The sequence below is a fragment of the Leptosomus discolor genome, chromosome 6 (genome assembly GCF_034619465.1).
Source record: "Leptosomus discolor isolate bLepDis1 chromosome 6, bLepDis1.hap2, whole genome shotgun sequence".
NCBI classification, from domain to species: domain Eukaryota; kingdom Metazoa; phylum Chordata; class Aves; order Leptosomiformes; family Leptosomidae; genus Leptosomus; species Leptosomus discolor.
Genome location: NC_141396.1, coordinates 49,761,337 through 49,782,849, shown reverse-complemented (window position 1 = coordinate 49,782,849; position 21,513 = coordinate 49,761,337). Strand labels below are relative to the sequence as shown.

The 21,513-nt window shown below is 38.6% G+C and overlaps 1 protein-coding gene across 1 annotated transcript in view; it reads left to right on the top strand.

Annotated features, from left to right (window-relative positions):
- The window catches only part of MPP7 (MAGUK p55 scaffold protein 7), a 96,989-nt gene extending 80,846 nt beyond the window's left edge, over positions 1 to 16,143 (top strand). The window contains exons 12-17 of the mRNA XM_086467327.1: positions 2,846 to 3,016; positions 9,767 to 9,847; positions 11,648 to 11,741; positions 12,824 to 12,932; positions 14,454 to 14,597; positions 15,964 to 16,143. Of these exons, the coding sequence (XP_086323453.1) occupies positions 2,846 to 3,016; positions 9,767 to 9,847; positions 11,648 to 11,741; positions 12,824 to 12,932; positions 14,454 to 14,597; positions 15,964 to 16,143 (779 nt within the window). The remainder of the gene's footprint in view (positions 1 to 2,845; positions 3,017 to 9,766; positions 9,848 to 11,647; positions 11,742 to 12,823; positions 12,933 to 14,453; positions 14,598 to 15,963) is intronic.
- Positions 16,144 to 21,513: the final 5,370 nt, after the last annotated feature.

Sequence of the window (21,513 nt, the reverse complement as noted above, 5' to 3'; positions counted from 1 at the left end):
AGTGGCAAAGCAATCAGCATGTCACAGGGTTTTAATATTCAGTGATTGTACAGAGTGTCTTCACCAGCACACTGCAGAGAAATCAGCCATACTGGAAACCTGCTTCGTTATCTCTGGCTCCTGTGTTTGTTCTTTTTAATTAATATGATAGCTTTTCTGTAATGTCCAAGTCTTAGCTGAACTTGGGGAACCTTCTTAATGTAGAGGACAATATTACTGTTTCCATTTTAGCAGTGAGTTTCAGCCACAGAAATATCGAATGTTTTAGTCAAGGAAACCCATGTTAGCAGTGGAAGTGTATCACCTGAGTCTATGTGGTACTTTATATGCAGCCTGTAAAAGTGACAAGAGACAAAACACACTGAAGATAGCACTGAAAGATTTTATCTTTTTTGATACAAAAAATCCCCAAAACTATTTTTTTTCTCTCTTAAGAGAAGGAATGAAAATTCTTAAATAACCCACCACCTGGTAATTCAATAATGAAATCTGAATAAAGAGGAAGAAGTTACAAATGGTATTACTAAAACCTACCAGCAGAGGTTGAATAGATATGAAGATTTTTCAAAAAGAATATTTTTCCTAAAGATTCTGTAGTTCAATGTGTAAGCCGAGGTTGAGAAGCTGTTGGTAATGGTGCTCTGAGACTCAGAGGCACAGAGCTGTTGGTATTTATAAGGTCAACACCAAACTGGAATGGAGATGATTGGTTTCGCTTCATTTGGTTGCTACCCTTACTTTTTAACTTTTCCAGATACGTGGATTCTGGGTTTTGTGACAGAGCTCTTTATTTTGTAAACAGTTAAGTAGCAAATGGTGAAGAATTATTCTTTCTTCTTCTATTTTTTTTTTTTTTTCCTCACATAAAATGATTATGTAGAAAAAAATGCAGAACCATTTTCAGCTTGCTTTTAGGGCAACTGGAGTTTGTTTGTTTGTTTGTTTGTGGGTTTTTTTGGTTTTTTTTTAATCTGGTGCCTTTTAGATGAGGCCTCAGGAAACTTGTAACTCACTTCATGTGTCTGTATTACTGATGTTACTTTTAACCTTTCTTTATATAATTGTCTATACAGTTAGGTGTAGTTCTTATGTAGCAAGAAAACATCCTTGTGTCATGACGGACTTCACCCTAGGTCAGACAAGTTGTCCCAGGCCCTCTCTTGGGTGCGTAAGCTCAGAGCTATCAGCACTCCAACAGAGCTTTTCTGACTGCAGTCACTTCAGTGTTAGTGTTCTTTAAATAATAAAATAATGTAACTCAGTTTATTTCATTATGTTTTCATGTCTCACATTTTGGTCCCTTTTCTATCCCAGCCCACATCCTTCTCAGTCTAGACAATACTGCAGCTCTTAAAAATGTCATCAGCCTTTTCTGTGGATGCTAGCTCTTTTCCTTTTTCATTGATTTTCATTGTACTTACTCATATTTTGAATATGAATAGGTCGACATCACTGTGTTCTCAAATTTTTCTTCTCTTTTTGTGTGTATGCATGTGTTGTAGATTCCTATAGATATAGGGGCTCACATCAATAAAACAACTTGGTTAACATCCTCTGTGATCGAGGTTCTGCAAAGATTTATGCTAAGTGGAGTTCTGTGTGTGTGCAAAATGCTAAGCCTGTAACTAAGCCTTGGAGGATTTTGCTTCAGATCTGGTTCTAAATATTTGCAGAACTGAGTCTTGAATTTGCCAGATACTACCTTTGAAGAAAAAATTGTAATATGATTACTTCTCAGACATTTAAATATAAATGCTATTACAAGTTTATGAAAATATATTGCTGAAAAATCTGGGGTCACCAAAAGTTTACACGTGTTTGCTGTCATATGAAATGTTCTGGGGGAAAAAAAAAAGGTGTTGGTATTTTTCCAGTATTTAAAGTGTAATTTGTGTTTTACTTTATTACCCCAAATAATGAAATCAGCTTTGCACTCTTCCTTTGCAGTCCTTGCTGTAGTTCCTTCTGGAAAAAAAAAGTGGTGCCATAGAGATACCAGTAAAATGTAATAGAATGCAATGTAAAGGATTTATTTGCAGAAGTGTAAGGTAATTGTTAACAGAGGAGTAAATTAGTTTTTACCATATAGTGTAGAAGGGGGTTTTGTGCTGTTCTGCTTGAAAATGCCTATGATTATCCCCTCTGAGAGTACTTAAAAGCTATGTGAAAATTCCAGTCTTCTAGATAGGCACTATAGATGTCACACTGTTGATGCAATTGTAAATGCAAATGAAATAGGAATATTAACTTTTAATTTCATGCTAACATATCCATAATATGGGTATTGTATTGTCTACGATGTTTTAGAGTGTTTTGGAATTTAACTAACAGTGTTTGGTTTTACAGATCTTCAGGAAAGGTTTTGTGCACTCTTTTTGTACTGTCAGCATGGAGCTAAGCACAAAAAAATTGTTCAAAGAGTTAATTCTTATTAACCCTTTCTGTCCTATGTTGCATTTGATGTCTGTGTGCCATGGTGATTTAATAGAAATGCATTGTGTGGTATGAGAGCCCAGATTGCATGAATTTCCTTGTGTATATATATACTAATGTACAAGATACTCAAATTATCTAAATATGTTAACATATTATTGTAATTATATTTTACAGCTTGTTGTTGCAACTGTTACAATTTTATTGGAAATCTTAATTGTGCAGTTTAAATAGGCACTTGATACAGTTTAAAACTGCAGGAAAATATTGTTCTAATGACCTGGCTTCTTAAACATATAATACATTTTTTTTTATTCCGTGCACCAATCCTCGAATGTTTGGAAGAGACTGTTTTCAAGTGTTTTGAGAAGACTTATTTTCTTACTTTGAAAAAATCCCATTCTTATTGCAGCTGGTTTTAGAAGAAGCTTTCGTCTTAGCAGAAAAGATAAAAAAACAAACAAATCTATGTATGAGTGCAAGAAGAGTGATCAGTATGATACAGCAGATATCCCAACATATGAAGAAGTTGCAAAATACAGACGACAACCTAATGACAAATACAGGCTTGTAGTTTTGGTTGGTAAGTTGTTTTCTTTATTTTTGACCTGGTAAAACAGAGGACTGCTGATTAGCACAATGCTTACCACAAAATCATTTAGATTGGAAGACATCTCATGAGGTCACCTGGTCCAGCTCCCACTCAGCAGGATTAACACTGAATTCAGAGCAGGTTGCTGATGACAACAACTTTGGAAGCCTGTCTTCCCACCGTGAATTCTCTTGTCTTGGCACTTCACACCTCAGTGAAGAGATGGCCTCTCTCTTCTCAACAGGTGTCAGAAGGGTGATAGTGGGTCCCCCTGAAGACATCTCTTCTCCAAGCTAGACAAGCCCAATTCCCTCATCCTCCCCTCACAGGTCATGTGCTTCAGCTCCTGACCACCCTGGAGGCCCTCCACTGGCTTTGCTCCAGTTTAACATCTTCGTTGTAGTGCAGGGCCCGTTGTGGACAGAGTATTTCTCACAAGGTCTAACAAGTGCTGAGTAAAGGGAAAGAATCATTTCCCTCTAGCTGTGGGCTAGGCTCTTGCTGATACAGCCCAGTCTTCTGTTAGCCTCCATTGCTGCCAGCATGCATTGTGGACTCATGCTTATCTCGCTGCCCACCTGGACCCCCTGGTCCTTTTCATCCAAGCTGCTCCCCAGACAGTCAGTCCCCAGCCTGTACTGCTGTGGGGCTTAGTCTATCCCAGATGCAGGATTTTCTATTTGTCCTCATCAAATTTCACAAAATTCTGCCAGCCCATGCCTGTAGCATATCAAGGTCCCTCTGAATGGAAGCTCTGTCCTTGAGCGAATCACTTGCATCACCCATTTTTGCATCTGCAAACTTGATAAGCACCCATTCTGTATCCTCCTCCAGGTTACTGATACAGATACAAAGCAGAGTATGTCCCAGGGTAGACACCTGAGGAACCCCCCCTTGTAATGAGTCCCCAGTAGTGTACAGATGAATAACACCTTTGGACACGATCACCCGTATAGTTGTTCACTTGTCTAGTAGTCCACCTATCCAGACAGGATGTCCCAACTTGCATATAAGGATGCCTTAGGAGATAATGTTTTTTAATGTCATCTCTCTTTGGTTTAGCAAGGCTTTAAACATTAGCTACCATCGTTGCTAGTCTGAACCTGGCAGTCAACCTGTACTAAAACTCACAAAGAATTAGGTCAGTGTTCTGCTCTGAGAGATCATTCAATAGATCTATATGGAAAAAAAAAAAAAAAAAAAAAAAAAGAACAAAAAAGAACAGAATAAATACTTGTGGTCATCGAAAACAGACTATTTAAGTTGAAAGACTTCTGTAGGCCAAGAACAGATGTAAGCATAGCTGCAGAAGACTTGAGATGTCATCCTTAGTCAGCTTTCTGTTCTTCTATAATCTGTCACTGCCATGGCTTCCCCACAGCATTTGTTATCTAATCAGAATCCATTGCTTCAATCTCCCAAAAAAAAGAGAAAGTACACTATCTAAAATTTTTCAGAGGTAACCGTTGGAGTACCAATGAGTAATGAGTAACCATTCCTACCAGTGAGTCTCATTACTTATTGTTTCTTTTGCAGTAGCACATAGGCTGATGCTTCATTAGTAAAGTGTCCTCCACTCTGAAGGCAGCAGAGCAGAGAAATATGACCCTCTATCAGGGACTGTTATGAACTGTTGAGTAGCTATGTTTTTATATCACTCATATCCAAGGGAACATTAAATTTAGTTTTTAATAAACAGTTTTGTCACTCTCCAGCACTAAAATTCAGCCACCTACTAGTGTGATCACTGTGAGATTGTGGGCTATATACAACAAGTAATAACATGGCTGAGTTGATTTTACAGTTACATCAACAGAGTGCAGTGCAGAAGTGTGATAAGTAGATTTTTTTATAACAAATTGCATATGTCTGATCTAAGGAATACCTAGAGATTTCATTTGATTTTTGTTGTAATAAATCAAATGAAGAAAGCGTGCTTTTTCAGTAACAAAAGCAGTTCAGAAATTTATTGCGGACTTCAGTAATTCTAATGTTTTTCTCTGGATATTAAAAGCAGCTTAAGTCTGGCCAATACCATAAAAATGTCTTGGGCAAAATGTGGAAAAACTAGCAGAGCTAAGCAATACAGGTATAGTAGAAGTGAACACATTTAAAAAGCTTTTTGTGTGCCAGTAGCAGCATTCAATATAATGCGTCAAATATAATTTGGATAGCAGTACCAGGAAAAAAAGGGACAGATAATTAATTTATAGCTGTAATCGGTGGGGGCACTAAATGTCTGTTGTGTTATGCTAGGCCTAAATGTATAATTTACTGTTGGAAGGAGGTTTTTTAGGTTTTGTTTTGCCCTTTTTTAGGGGAAGGGAGTTCAACAGCATTGAAATAGAAATTTCTTCTGGCCTCATTTTAAATTGGTCTAGTTTAATGTACAGAATGCAACTTGCACACATAGTAATTTTTAGCGCCCTGTACTGTGATACTAGTCTCAGGTTCAGCTAGATATATTCATTTGTCAAGATTCTACCTTGTCTGCAAATGTAGGTTCATGAATAAAGTCCTGCATATCCTTGGGGCTAAAATAAGAGATCATCTGAAGCAGTAATGATACAGATGCTTCTGCTGTGCTTTTAGTTATTATGAATGTGATGAGCCTGCTGAAAACAAAATCATCCAGTATCATCTCACCAGTCATCTTCTGGTAACTGCCTGTCCCAGGCTGCCGACAAATCTTGAAATCTTCCTTCACAAATATTGCCTGCATCCTAAGCATGATACCTTGCAGTGCTATCAGGCAAAGACAGATATTTTAATATAAAATGTATTATTTAGACACTAGAATTTTCATTTATATTAATAAGGGAAAAGTCCTGCTCACAAAGCTTCTGCTTCAGTAATTGTGGGGGTCAGACTAGCACAAATTTTATTTCCTACGAGTCAGAATGGATGTGACACATACTATACAAGGTGTAGTTTCAGCTAAAGTCAGAGCTTTGAGGGGGCCATGCTAGGATAAAGCAAGGTCAGCAGTAACAAACCGTGAGCACATGTCCCTCAGTGCACACACTTATGTGCATGCCATGTTATCACCAGAAGCGTGCAAAGCCTTTCAGGTGCTGCAGTCACCCATGGTGATCTGTCTGTCCTAGGGCACTGGTGGAAGCAAGGATCAGAGGTGTGTAACCACAAAGGAGCAGTTATTGTGTGACACAATCAGAAAAGTCTCTCTGTCTCTTAATTAAGATGTCAGTATTCCCCACAAAGGTGTCCTTCTAGTCACCACTGCGAAGAAAAGGAATCTGGGACTGGAAAGTTCTTTATTTTTATATTGCTTACATTTTTAGAAAAATCCCATCACCTCTGATTTTATCGTGAAGGAGCTATGTGGAGGCCAGGTCTGTCTCAGAGCAAGGGAGAGTGAAATGGAAGTGGCTTCTAGCTCTCCACATCTCCTGGCTTGCCTTTGACATGTGTTCAGTAGTGGCTTGCAGAGACTTAACAAATCTACAGCAGTGGTGCAGGAAAATGGCCTACCATGGCCATGCTACTTCAGGTGAGCTATCCGGATGGTGAAGAAAGAGACCTAGAATTGTTATCTTCATTAAACCTTCCTAGTTGAAGGCATAGGTAGGTCAGCACGGCTCAGGAATGAATACATAGGATGTACCATATTGCCTAGCCTTGCCTATGAGAACACCAGTATGAACTCACAGATCCTGCTTCAGTGAACAGCAAATCTCCAGGTACACTCCCACTGCTAGTTATAATTTACTGTAACACAAAAGAGCGAGGTTCTACTTTCCTACAGCATATCTCATTGAGCTACAGTTGGACATGCGTGTGCAGTCATTGCATTATAGTGATCAGTTGTACTAGTAATTGAGCCACAGCACACTGTCAAGGCATGTTTTCTACAAGGTCTTTTTGATCCCAGCAGGGATGTTGTCACCTAACTCCCAAAATCTTTTCTGAAAGACCCCTTTTTTTTTTTTTCCTTTTGAATGCACTTCTAGGAGCTTTGTATGTATTTATGAAGAATGGCTGGTTGGATTAACCCCCCTAAGACCTGAACTTACATCAAACAATTTTTTCAGCTGTCTTCAGATGTGTCTGAGTGGTACAAAATTTAATGCAGGTTTTAATGATTGGTGGTTTAATTCTGCAAGTATCCCTCAATAAAGTGAGGTAGGCACTACAGTCCATTTGTGCAGGATTCGACCATTACTTAGCTTATATGAATCAGCATGCAAAAAAAAAAAAGTCCAAATTTGTCACCATAACCCTAAATATTGCTGCCTGGCGTCATTTATAGTAAACCAAAATCATGCTACAGTCATGGATCCCCCATGCCTGGTATTTTACTCCAAGAATTTGGACTGTCCTTTTCAATCCTGATGTTTTATTCTCTTCTTGAGTTCAAATTGTGTTCAGATGCATAATTAGTAGAAACTGGCATCTTTCTCTGCATCAAAATGAAAAGAATATTCAGAATAGAAGTGTACATTACACTTGGGAGATGTAGTGTAACAATCAGCATAATGATGGCATCGCTAATTAGGAATCAGCCTTCAGCGTCCATATGCTGCAGTTACGAGAACTCTGGGAAGACAGCACTGAAAAAGAAGAATCTACACCTTTCAGCAGTTAAATTTAAAGATTATTTTTAAATGGTAATCTGGAAGAGGAGACAGAGTAGTAGTGAGGTTGTGGTCTGGAAACAGATTTGATCTAAGTTTCCAAAGCATCTGTCACAGGAAGCAAAGCCTGGATTCTTTATATATAAATAGAGCTAAAAGGTTATTGATCTGACAGCATGTAGACTGAGGAAATAATATTTGTGTAGATTTGATGGGAAATATTTTTTGCTTGAAAGGAATACAGTGTTTTTTTAAATTTGAATTCCGCTTGTTTCATTCTACTTTGCTAGGATATATTGACAATCTTAATTACTTTTCCTATAAAAATACGTATTTGCCATAAACAGCTAAACTATTAAAAAAGCAAAAATGTTGGGTTTTTTAAAATAAGAACAAAAGTAACATCATTATCTACATAACACGTTGCTTTCCTCTGCAGACATGTACCAGTAGAGGCTGCTGTACACCATATTAAATAAACATTTATACATACTGATAGATTAATTTACAGGCAGGTCAGAGATGGAACTTGAAATGTAGTTGTGTGTTTAACTTAGGTAAACATATAAAAGCTATAAATGCAGAAAGATTTTACAGAGAGACCATAGTCTGTGGGTAGCAGCCAAGTAGCAAGCATTTGCTTTTCATCATTATGTATTTCTAACTTCAGACAGGGCAGATAGCAATTTTTACAAATGGGCACCTGAAAGTGCTGAAGCATCTGTTTGCTTTTTGACTCTCACTAGTAGTTAACCAATGTATCACTACTTCATTAAAATGTTTATTAGTTTTTGTATTTCTAATGTCTAAAATGTCTCTGTTAAGGACTCCGTCCATAAATATGTCACTTTTACTAGAAAAGCAAGATTTTTGCTTGAAGCCACATTATTATCCTTGTGTTATTTGGGATATGGCTCCAATGACTCGCTCTCCTCTGCATTCTGCTGTTGCCCTGGCTCTGCAGAAACTAAGCCACTGCACTGTCAGAAACACATGAGCATGCAGAGCTGAGCTCCTTCACACACACAACACCATGGCCCCACCATGAAAGGGGCTAGGCAGGCTGGAGCCCTGTGTGAAGGGCTCCTGGGGACAGGCAGCAGTTGCCCATGGAGTCTTTGAGACCTCATGGGACAGAGTGCCCTCACGGAGACCTAAAGCAGCACTGGCAAATGGCTAAGAGTTAGGGACAACCTGAAAGCCAAGAGGAACATCTGCTCAGTAGCTTCTAGGACAGCAGTGCTCAAGTGGAGGTGGAGGAGACGGGTGAAAAAAATTCCATGCAGTCTTTGTTTTTTCCTGCCATCCTCTTTCCAAGAGTGGTCTCTTTTTGGCAGCTGTGTGAAGAAGGAAACATTTGCTTTGGACCAGTTCAGACAGCAGGCAGGAGATGAGCATAGTTTAAAAGAAAATCAACAAAGAAAGAAACCCAAACATCCCAAACAGGTTGTGACCTGAGGAGTGCTGTCCTTCCTTCCTCTCCCCGTGCAATGCCACCCTGGCCCAGGCAAAAGGGGGATGGAGGCTGCTACAGCCAGCCAGAGGCTGGGCAGCATTCCTGCCTGCAGCCGGGGCTGGAAGGAGCAGTGCTCCCAGGGCATGGGGAGAGGGTGGGAGCAATGCTCCTCAGGGGTGTCTGGTGTAGACAAGGGATGCAGCAGCTGGAGGGAGTGAGGAAAAGGCTGTGCTGATGCATGGAGAAGCTTCAGGGGAACTTTGTGCATGCCAGCTGGGGCCCTCCAGTCTGTGAGTTGGGGATATTCAGACAAAATGAACAGCCAAACCAGTTTTGGTGCTGGAAAGCTGCAGGTTGGGGTGCAGGGCTCTGTAGTATGGCTGAGGACGGAGATAGGTGCCTGTGACAGTGATTGCTGTGGAGAAGAAAGTTAACTTTGCTGTCAACTTTTTCACTGATTTTTCCTCAGTAATAAAGTCAGAGCAGAGTAACTGACAACTACATCCCCCAAAATTTGTCAGCACTGTGTATTCTAGGAAAGGGTAGAACCATGGGCGTTTCCAAATGACTCTGATTAAAAGCCAGTATGTATAATAGCTATATGCTGCGTAGTCTTATCTCGGAGAGTATTTATACCTGAAGATGAGAGAGAACTAGCTGCAGGAAACAGCATGGGTTTTTTTCTTTCAGGTCCTGTAGGGGTTGGACTGAATGAACTTAAACGGAAATTACTGATCAGCGATACCCAGCATTATGGGGTAACAGTGCCACGTAAGTAAAAATATACTTCTAGTCTCCTAATGCTATACTTGCATTATTATCCTTTATTATTGCATTACCTTGAGGCACTTTCAAATTTGGGTCTCTAAATGCATGCTTGGCATCCAAATTACTTTTCTAATCTTTGAAAGTGCTGCTGCAGTTGTATTTTTAAATAGCATTGATTAAACTGATAGGACATTTTGGCTCAGAGGCACTGCAGTAGACTTTTAGCACGAGTTTAATATGATTGATGTCAGCGAGGTTTAGCAAATGAAACTCAGCTGAAGAACACCCTGGATTTGGCTGTAAGTAGTGAAATGTAGTCTTGTTACCAATGCTTACTTTCAGCAAAATGGCCTTTATATATTAGGCTGAAAAATGAAGATTGATGATAAACAGTTTAATCCTGTGAATAAATGAATTAAATCCCTTTGATTAACTTTAGAAAAGTTCATTTGGGGATTTTTTCGTCTTTCTCTCTATCTGACCGAGCAGTGTGATTTTTATAACATTGAATAATATTCTGCTATATTAACTTCTACAATATTTTATTGGGTTTTCTTTAATGTGGAGGACTTGACAGTTTTAGACTTTCATTCTTTGGTTTGCATTCTACTTGTATTTGAGCTTCCTGTAGGGATTTTTCAAAAATAGAGGTCCAGCATTCTGAATTTGGGAGATACTGTCACAGGTTTTTTGCAGGCATAGGTATTCTATAAGGTATATTTACTAGGTAGAAAAATGGATACATTTGGGTTTAGCAAGTCATTTAATTTGCACATATTTGCTTCAACTGGGTATTGAAAACAACAACAAACAAAGCCAGATGTTCCCAAACATTTAACACATTGAAGCATATGCAATCATTTGCCCAAAAATATTTCTCTAAAAATTGCCAGTATTCATCAAGCTGCCTTCTCTCTTTTCTCTTCCAAATACGTGGTTATAATTTAAAACAAACACGTAAAGAAATCCTTCTCCCTGAAATTCAGTAAGTCAGGACTTGGAGGGAGAACTGGGGTTCTTGTCTTGGCAATGTTCCTCTTTGTGTCAACGTAAGAAGAGCGTGAGATCAAATGGCATTTAAGACTGTGTTGCTGCCAGCAGGTTGTGTATGTTCATATGTGTTGGAGAATACGTGATGCTGTAACATAAGACTTGTATTAAATAGGACTTTGAATGGGTTCATTGACCATAATAAGCAGCCCTACAGATAAGTCATCTATAAGCAAAACCTAGTACTTGAGGGAAAGCAAGAAGTGCAAATACTATAAGGCTACTGAAAGAAAAAGGAATTCTATCTTGATCACCAGAAAAAGAAAAGCACTAAAACATAAAATTCACACCCTGCGCTTTTATTATCGTGCTTCACATAGCATAGCTAGAAGTGATGTTAATGAACACAACATTTTATAAATCAGGTTGGTGAGCTTTGTTTCCCTTTATGGTCTTGTATGCTAATAAGTTTAACAAGTGGCAAGGCTTGAGTAATTGTTATGGACTGCTGCTCCTTTTATTATTCAGCTGTCCCCTTTTTAGTGGATTTTTCCACTAGTTAATAAAAATGATAATCTGATACTTGTCCAGTAGGTTTTTTCCTGCTTTTCCTGAATGCCTTTATAACTCAATCCTGTTATGTGCTTGTGTGCTGCCTACCAGATCCAGAGCAGCCTTATGTCTCTCAGAAGTGAGGGAACCGCTACGCTTAGTGTTGCGCAAGAGTGTTGTGCTCTTCAGTGTTTCCTGAACTGGTTTGCATTATCTTGTTTTGCGCATCTTTTTTTTTCTTTTTGTTTAATGAAACTGCAGACACTACCCGCCCAAGGAGAAGCCAAGAAAGCGATGGTGTCGAATACATTTTCATTTCCAAGCACTTGTTTGAGACAGATGTACAGAATAACAAGTATGTCAAAGAGATTTTAACTAGAACTGTAGTTAAAACAATGGCTTTATTATAAAATGGGGCTGGTTGTAATTTTAGATAATAAGTCAAAGTGGACGTAAGTTGTAGTGATTTGAAGGTGTATTAAAATTACATTTTGATATGTAAGCAGATGACAGAAACACAGAGCAGAACAGCAGGATGTACAAACACAACTGTTTCTAAGCTTCCAAGTAGTTTCAGTACCTTAGCTCCTCCAGAAGAGACTGAAATTGTAGGTGTTCAGGATGGGGGAGCACTCTTAATAGAGCATCGTCTGTCATAGCAATAAAGCATTGTAGCTTTAGGAGGGGGTGCCCTGGAAGTGCTGCAAATGTGCCTGAGTCAATATTTGTGTAGTTCTGCTCTCTTTCAGGCCAGATACTTCCTCTGCTTTTGTATTTAGAGATCTACAGTGAAGCCCCTGCCTGTAAACCCTCCAGAAAATAAACTAAAATGAAGACAATGGTAGCATCGTGCTGTCTAGCAGCCTGTAAAATACTGCAGCTTGAAATTCTGCCCCAGTGTTTCAGAGGGCAAAAGTGTATTAGACACAAAGCTGTGGGTTTTATTGAAACTTCAAACTGTGCTTTGCTTTTTTGGCAAATAGTGCTCGTACCTTTATAGCACATAACCAGCCGCCTTGGTTCCATTAGTGCTATCGTTGCTCCTCCTCCTCTTCTGAGACAGAGAATTTGGATATTCTGCAGTGTGCAATGAAATTTCAGTAGTTTCTATTGTTTAGCTTATCCACTGTTTTATTGCATTGCATTAGTTCAGAAAAAGAGGTGATGGAAAACATTAGTGGGCTGTTGGACTACAGTACTTTTTTCTCTTTAACTGTAATACAAGCAGGTGTTACTGATTTGAAAGTGGTAAAGTAGAAGATTTCTTAAAATTGACATGCTGAAGTACTCGACAGCATTTCCTTTATAAAACATGGTAAAACTCTCATGTAAAGTAAAATATTTTTGCTCCTGAATTAGATCTTGTAAACCAAACTGATAAGGTTTTTTTCTGGAGAAAATGGAAATCATTCCAGTTGTTTTCACTTTCTGCCACAGGTTTATTGAGTATGGCGAGTATAAGAACAACTACTATGGTACAAGTTTAGACTCTGTTCGATCAGTTCTAGCTAAAAACAAAGTTTGTCTGTTGGATGTGCAGCCTCATGTAAGTAAACACATCTCTTAGACTCTTGTAGTTCCCCGTATTGCATATTGGGATTCCAGGAAACAAATGGTTTCTAAAAAGGTACATTTTGTGCCATGCTAAATAACTGTTGAGTGGGCTTGCTGGGTACCTTTATCACAGCAAGGCTCTCTGAAAGGAGAGGAAGGAAACTTCAATACGTGTTGGCAAGTATTCAGCTTGGTAATTAAGTGAATTGAAAGCCTGCAGCATAATACCAAAGGTTTAATTACAAAATGCTCCTATATTTCCATTCATCTTTCTGCTGGCTTGAGTTAGAGGTTCTCTCTGAAACTTCAATTTCAGACCAGCTTTCAGCTATCACCCAGTCCAGTAACACTCTCTCACATGTTTAACCAGACCGTTCATGCCAAGGGTTTACATGCAGGGTGGACATGACTCAAGGAATGCACTAAGTGTGAAGCTGGCTGCATAATTGTTAAGAACATTCCTCTCTAAACCATTTGTTCTTGCATTGACCTTGTCTTTCAACCCTGCTGAACAGCTCCACTGGGAATTTTTATGCTACTAATAACCACAGTGCTTCCAGGAGCTGGACTAGTTTGTTTAAACCAAGCTAAAGCATTTCTTCTCCAAGTGTGGCCAGCCTGTGACTTCTGAACCAGGAAGCTTGTGAACAGTTCCCGGGGCAATTTCGGACACAGGGCTGTGCCCTAGGAGCAGGGCAGGGGGGCTGTGCTGGCAGAGGAGCAGCCAGCAAAGCCAGACCCCGCACCAGGGGAGGAGGGGAGCTGGACAGGGACTCCTGGGGCTGATATTGCCTGGCTGTTCTGTGAGACTGCTGCATGTCCAGCACAGCCATTTTCCAGTGAAGCACTAAATTCTTCTGGGGATCTAGACTTGTGAGCCATCCTGGGATCCCACTATCTGACATGGCACTTTCCTGTGGGCCCTGGCAGAAACCTGCTGGCCGTCCCTGCTTCACCCTGTGCTGCAATTGGAACCATAGACCTATCCCTAACTCCGTCCATAGCATTGCTCAACTCACTTGGGAAGAGTGAACAGCAGGGAGTTACGTGGTGGACACACAGTATTGAAAAGAAAAATCACTGACCTGTTGTGACTGTGTCACAGATGCCTTTTTTCCATTACTCTTCATGGGTACAGAAAGTGTTATTCCTGCTAAAACGTGATGAACTCTTCCTTCTTTCCTGAATGCCCTGCTGCTCCTCTCCATCCTCCCGCTGCCCGTGGCACTGGTGCGCCCAGCCCAGCCTCTGCCGGACTGAATGGGGTTTAGCAGCAGCCCGTGTGGAAATCAAGAGAAATGGTCACCCTTGGAGAAATGGTTTTCTTACCATTCGCATGAAAATTCTCCTTGCATGAATCAATGCCGATCAGCAGAGCAGGATGGCAGTAAATGAAAAATAGCCTTCTAGGAGTGCTTTATGGGTTTATTGTGGTTAGTGGAGAGTTTCTTTTATTGCGGTAAATTCCATTGTGCAAAATAAACTAATTAATTATCATCTTTCCTCTTCCCAGACAGTGAAACACTTACGAACATATGAATTTAAACCATTTGTTATATTTATAAAGCCTCCATCACTTGACCGTTTGAGAGAGACCAGAAAAAATGCCAAGATTATTTCAAGTAAAGATGATAAGGGAACTGCAAAACCCTTTACAGTAAGTATATTTAGACATGGTAAAACATGAGAACTTGTGAAGTTTTGTTGTAGTGGTTCACCTTGAAAATAAAGGTGATCACTGGATCTCATTGACAGGGCTTACACATAGTATCTTGTTTCCCAACTTCTCTCATATCACAAATTTACTGTGATATTTTAATTGTTTGATATGCTCATGGGTATTTACATTTCTGTGGTCCTCTGATTTTATGTCGCTGAAGAACCCCCACAATGCAAGTATACTTTTATGAGAAATAATGCTGTGGATTTCCTTTAAAAAATTTGCATCTGGGCTTAGATGTTTCTATTCACATATAAGAGTTTCCTTGTTTTATCAAGTGTATTATTGTCTCTAAATTTAGAGGAAAGCTCAAATATAAAGCATCAATTAAAAAAGTAAATGCTACTTTAATAAAAAGCCCATATTTGTGGAAAAGAAACAATTTTTTAAAATGTTACAGGGAAATGAACACTGTAAGAAAGGAGAAAAACTTAAGCAAGTAACAAATGCTGCTTTTTGTCAGTAATGAGGAAAAAAATACTAGCCAGATTACCCAATGGTAACTTATTTACTTCCTTGAAATCTAATTAAATCATATTTTAATTGAACCTGATCATTGTTATACTTTTTATCTACATTTATAGCGTGTAGCATTTTCCCTCATTGAGATGTTATTTAGGATTTTTTAGATTTTGTTTCAAATTGAGTAACTAATGTAGTCACAGAATGTATCTGGGTAAAATACGCACTTGAAATAGTGTGGAAATAATGCGCTGTAAGAATATGTTCTGTGGTATATAAAATGTAAGAGGAGTTCGTTCTTAAGAGCAACCTTCAGGACATTGCTTATTTAGGATGGGTTTAATCTCTCAGAGTTACGTAAACAATTAAATTCCTAAGATTTGTTCCCTCCCCAAACAAGAAGAGAAATCCACTGAGCCGGGTCAAATCAGGCACAGGAAGACAGCTCCTACCAAGCTCTTAAAAGAAAAGGCTGCACTTTATTATGCCCCATACTAATAGCACGCTGAGGCCTAAGGAATGAAACTTTAAATGTATCATCAAAGTAAACAGCTAGAAACATCTTCCACTGGTACCGCTGACAGAAAATGTAATTACCGTGCAGTGACTAATTGTGTCACTGCAAGGGGAGAGATGAAAGAATTGCCTGTTGAGCAGAGTCTACTTGTGAGAATGCTCTCTGAGATCATTAGAAATGGTAATTTCTATTTTTTTTTTAATAAAAAGTACAGTTTCCATCTCCTGATGAGATGAAAAATAAGCAAGTAGTTTTGTGTTTCCCACAGAATGAGTTTATGTGATGTTGCTACGAACTGACTATGCCTTGCACTGATCTTACTAGGAAGAAGATTTTCAAGAGATGATTAAATCTGCCTACGTGATGGAGAGCCAGTACGGCCATCTTTTTGATAAGGTGATAGTCAATGATGACCTTGCTACAGCTTACAGTGAGCTTAAAACAACTTTTGACAGGTTGGAGACCGAGACCTTCTGGGTTCCCGTCAGCTGGCTGCATTCATAATGATGTTTTAAATAGACAAAAAAATCTGCTGATGTCTCAGCATCTAAATATGGGGCGTGGTTAGGCATTACTCAAGGGCCATTTTCTTGGTAGGAGGGCTTTCAACTCTACCTGAGCAGCAGGTACACTCTTCACGCACTTGGAACTGGTCTTGTTTTCCTGATCTTCAGTCCTCCAGCCCATATTTTTGGGACAGAACAGTCAGATTAAACCAAAGTCTTACTGTGCTCCATGAAGTGAGCTAATACTAGTGTAACAGAGCTGCCCAACACTTCATCTGTGTATTTCCAAGGTAAGCTTTTTTAACAGAGAGTTTGCAGAAGGTACTAATTAATACTGGAGATCAGCACGTTGATGGTTTTAAGCATAACTGCTTCCATAAAGAGCACATCAGCACTTGGAAGTTATTACCCCTAAAGTGCTTGAGAGAATTGAAACAGGCAAAAGTGACCAACGTTTTTATGAGGAAGACATTGTAGTTGTAATTACCTCTCAAGATAAGTGTTTTTACTTTTCTAGATGTGAACCTTGTCTTATATGTACAGAGTGACTTTAGTATTCCTTTGCACTTACATAGTCATGGAAAGAAAGATGTATTCAGTGGCTTAATTGTGAAATACTCTGCTGTGAGCATGCATGGATTGAAAATATTTTCACGCATGCTTTGTGACACAACAAAGAGAACTCACGGGAATATTTATTTAAACAGGGAAAAATGTGAGTTACCATGTATATAACAAAGTCTTTGGGATTAATCTTTTGTAAAATCAATGGCAAAATGATATGAATAGCAACAAAGTAGAGAGTAACTTTTTTTTCCTTTAAATTGATTTCAAACATTTTTGACATCCTTTAGAACAATTTTCCCATCAGAAATTTTCAAACAATTGATGAGAAAACCTTGGGGATCTGGGAAGCAGTTGCAAGAGATTAATTCTTTTTATGGTTTAGTATGTAGCGATACATTTTAGTATTGTAACAGATATTTTGTCTCCACTCAAAAATAAATTAATGCTGTAGACTTCACTGTAAAAATATCCTTATCACTGGTCAGACACAGTTGGAAACCCCATTTTAAATTTGATGTGTCAGTGTAAGCAAATGTATATTAGATGATGTATTTTTAATATAGATAATTTAGTATTTTTATTTACTACTGATATGCAGGAAATGAGTACAGCTGTAAAGACCTAGTAACACCTGTGTGTTGTGTTGTGAATATGTCTTGTAAGTACAGACTGCGTATAGGAACTTGCGGACTTCAGATCATCCCATCTGTGGCATTCAAACAGGAAACCGTTATTTCACGTTAATCTGTAAAGAGAATGTAGCTGTCTTGTTTAAAGAAAAAATAATTTAGTGAAACTTTATATATTTATGAAAGGGTTGAAAAGGGATGTTAAGTTTTTAAATTTCTTGTCAATGTCATCATTTACTAAAGAGATTACGAAGTCTGTAATTTGAAACACTGTCTCTGTAAATGGAGCTCAACATTCCATGTAAATATTTTAATTCTGTTCATACTCTGATAAAGCCATCAGATTTTGCAGTTTTATTCTAAATGCGTATTTAACGTGTGGGTCATTGCATTTGGCTTAGAGTGCTATAAAACAAATGAAATGCAAGCAATAGCAGCAAAAACCCTAGGAGTCTGGAAATGTTTATGCAAGAGTTACATACGGACACACGCTCTGCTGGAGCAGCTATAATGTAACTTTTGTCAAATTTCACCGTTTTCTTGGTGGACTTAGACTTCTTTGTAACATAAACAGAAATCTGTGGATTAAATTAATTGCATGGAGATTATATGAGTTCAGAAAACGTTTTCTATTTTTTTTAATTGCTGAAAAATCAAACTGTTTTTCCGGGGACCTGGAATTCAGTGGGTCTGTTTGCCTGTGAGACGCCGAATCCCTTGCCATCTCTTGCAACAAACCCAAACTGAGAGGGTGCTTGGCCTCTCTTAGGATCTGGCCATTTCCAACAAGAGGGGCTTGAATCCTTACTGAAACACTGCTTCTAACCTGGGCTGTCTCTGAACATTGGCGTACAACAATGCTCACGTAAGGGACCTGCTTTTCTCTTTAAGAAATAGAATAATCTGCAAACTCCCTGGTAGAAGCAGTTCTGGCTGTCCTGCAGGCTGTTTTTCTTGTCCTTTTGAAATTAATTTAATTCCCATTCCTGGGTCGGTGTGGTCTAGGAGGACCTTCTGCACAGGTTTGCTGTGCTGGGCAGCAGCAAGCAGCGCGGTGCTTTGCTGTGTTTTCAGAGACACTGACCCTCTGATCCTCAGCACAGTCCTGGCAGGAGTTTTCTAGATGGATGGCTGCCTGCCCCGTCTCCAAGCCAGGAGCTAATTCCTGAATTGTAACACCTGCAAAAGAAAGGGAATCACAAAAACATAAATCCAACCAACCGAGTAAAATGTTCACAGAGACTTTTAGGAATGAGAAATAGTTTTAACTAAATTACTAGATTGCTCTTGAAAAATCAACATTATTGCAGTGTTAGCTTAAAATAAAATAAAAAGAATTGAAGCTGCTGGCCTCCATGAGGCAGGCAGAAATGATAGTCGGTCAAGGACGAAAAAAATGTCTTAGCCCAACAGTTTCAACAGGGCAGGAGCCTGCTTATCATGATGGACGCTGAGCCCATGTGCTGAATTGTTCTGGGATACCGGGGATGGGGGGGTGGATTGTTCCTTTGACTCCTAAGAATTTGGGAATGAAGACAACTAAACGTGTTTCCAATATTCCACATATTCAAGTTGTGCTGTGTGGGTTTTTAGAGAACTGTATGTTTTGACAGTCAAGTCCAGATGTTTTTATTGTGTTTTAGCTGTTTGCCATAGTCAAACAAATGGTAGTATTTTTTAGTATTGTACCAAGCTCTATACTTGAATTTTCCATCAGGTCCTTGGTTGATGTCTTACCTGAAATCTGATCTTACATTCGTATGCAAAACAATAAATTATTGATATATTACTGATGGTGGTTTTTTCTTTATTGTAAGTAGCACCACAACGTATAGGCTTAATGACTTTAAAAGGTAAAATACCTAAGTAGTAAGTTATTTCCTAGATCTCTCTATTAACTGTAATACTCCAATTATCTTAAAATGGAAATATAAAGCAACCTAGAACAAGAACTAAAATTCTTAATTTTTCATTTTTGTTGCCAAATTCTCCTTCAAAATAGATGTTTACCCTTTCCTGCAGCCCACCCCAAAATAAACCATTTTCTTTCTGAGAGGGAAAGCTTAAGTCAGTTGGTCAAACCTGAGACATGAGCTCACCTGGGCTTGAAAGTGCTTGGAGTGTTATCTGAGGTACCGACTCAGAGTGTTTCATCAGTCGCATACGCTCCTAGGCCACTGAAGTCCTGTTGGAGGGTTGTGTTCATTTGTAGGACTCAAAGAGGGTAATGCTTAAACTAAGTTACTTTCTGCATTGTGTTATGTCTTTTCCAGAAAAAAAAAAAGCCTAACACATAGTAGGATGAGAGAGAATACTTTTAAGACCCTTCTGGTTTTTTTCAGTGCAGCATTCTGCATTTCCCACATGTACTTAGGTTCAGGTTTCTACTGTGCATGGAGAATTTTTTCCTCGGTAAAACTCATATTTATTTTTTGTGAGATTGTTTCGAAGGATCAATAGTTTCTTCAGAGATTTACAGTTAAAGTCATAATCTCAGTCAATTTTTGCTACTGCAGTATCTACAGTCATTTCCCCACAGGATTAAGAGTTTTCTGTTTATCAATGCTTAAAATAATGTATGCTTGCAATTTACCCAAGATCCTTTTGTTCTCAAAGTCATTAAGCATTTATGATATATTACCATGATTAACATATGGTACCAAGTGTTCAACAGAAAAATGTGTGAACACACAATTAAAGGAACGCAGTGGGTGTATTTGTTGTTTAAGAATTCTAGTGCTAGATAATAGTTAAAGTTTTCAGCAGAAACATACACAAAAACATTTGGAAACAGTTAAAGTCTGGTCTTAAATTTTGTCTTATGTTGAATGACAGTACAAATGAGAGAATTTGGAGTTCTAGACAGCTGGAGAGTTTTTCCCTCTTGGTATCTGTGTCTGAAATACAAGTTGCATATTTGGAAGACTGTATGGAATGATTTTACATCTCTATAATAAAATACTATGGTATTTTGAGTAGCTGACATCCAACATTTTAACAAAGAGGGTAAATCCTTGTGAATATTGAGACTTTGTTTTGCTTCTATTTTAGTTGTACACGTGTCTGTTTAAACAAATTTTTAAAAGACTTAGTGGCACAAAGCTGCCAGCTACACATTTCAATATATGAATGGAGAAAAAGATCTTCAGGATTTCCAAAAGAGCTCAAGTGACACAAACAGTATTTGAAAACTTCTTCATAAGAAATAAATAGATAAAATTAGGTCACGGTTTCTTTTGTAATTAGGTCTATTTCTTTTCAGTAGTTGTAATAATATTCATGACTTGAATATGCTGAAAACCAAAAGGTAAGCTATAATTTTCCTCAAGTGAAATTTAGATTTGTGGTGTAACAAAGATGTTACAAGCTTTCTATGGGATTATTCACAAGCTCATGGAAACTTAGTTTTAAGAGATTCAGTACATGTTTTAAATGCAGAGGGTCTGTGGGTATGGCAGAGAGGGACTGAGAATGTTATGAATAAGAGTACTCCCCTAGAAATGCATCTTTTTTTGGTTTTGTAAGTCTCTGAACAAGGAGGTTAGCAAGTTGGCTGTGAATGTTCTGTGGTTTCTGTTCCCTCCTTGGTAAATATAATTAAGTGCCAGTAAATCTTTATTGGTAAGCAAGGCAAAATTGTTGGAATTATGGAGACTTGAAATGTAGTACCCAGAAGGATTACTCCAGATCCTGGTGATGTTGGCAAAGCTGTTGCTTTACTTTCTTCTGATTTTGTTAACTTTTATAGCAAGAGTACAGAGATCCCAGCTTTGACACAGACTTACCAAACTGTGTTTAATCTCTGGCAATTCTGTTCTTTTTTGTGTCTTGTCCCTTGCACAGCTTTAGTTTAGTAATCTGACATACAAGTGGGGGAAAGGGATAATTAATGTGTCTTGAAAAACAGTGAGACACCAAAAACTTGATACAAGGGCATTTTTTACCTCCTTGCCAATGGACACTAGAGGCGCTGTGTTTCTGAAACAAGGGGTGAAGAGCTAGCGTTTGATCCAGATGGAGAAGCGCATGAACAGTGTTTTGTCCCATGAAAACAGAATTGCCCTGAGAGGTCCCTGTGGCCTGTCTGATACTGAGAGCAGTGCCTGGTAAAAAAGACCAGGAGCAATTTTAAATTTTATGCAGCCAGTGTTGGATGCAGGGGTTCTTATTTA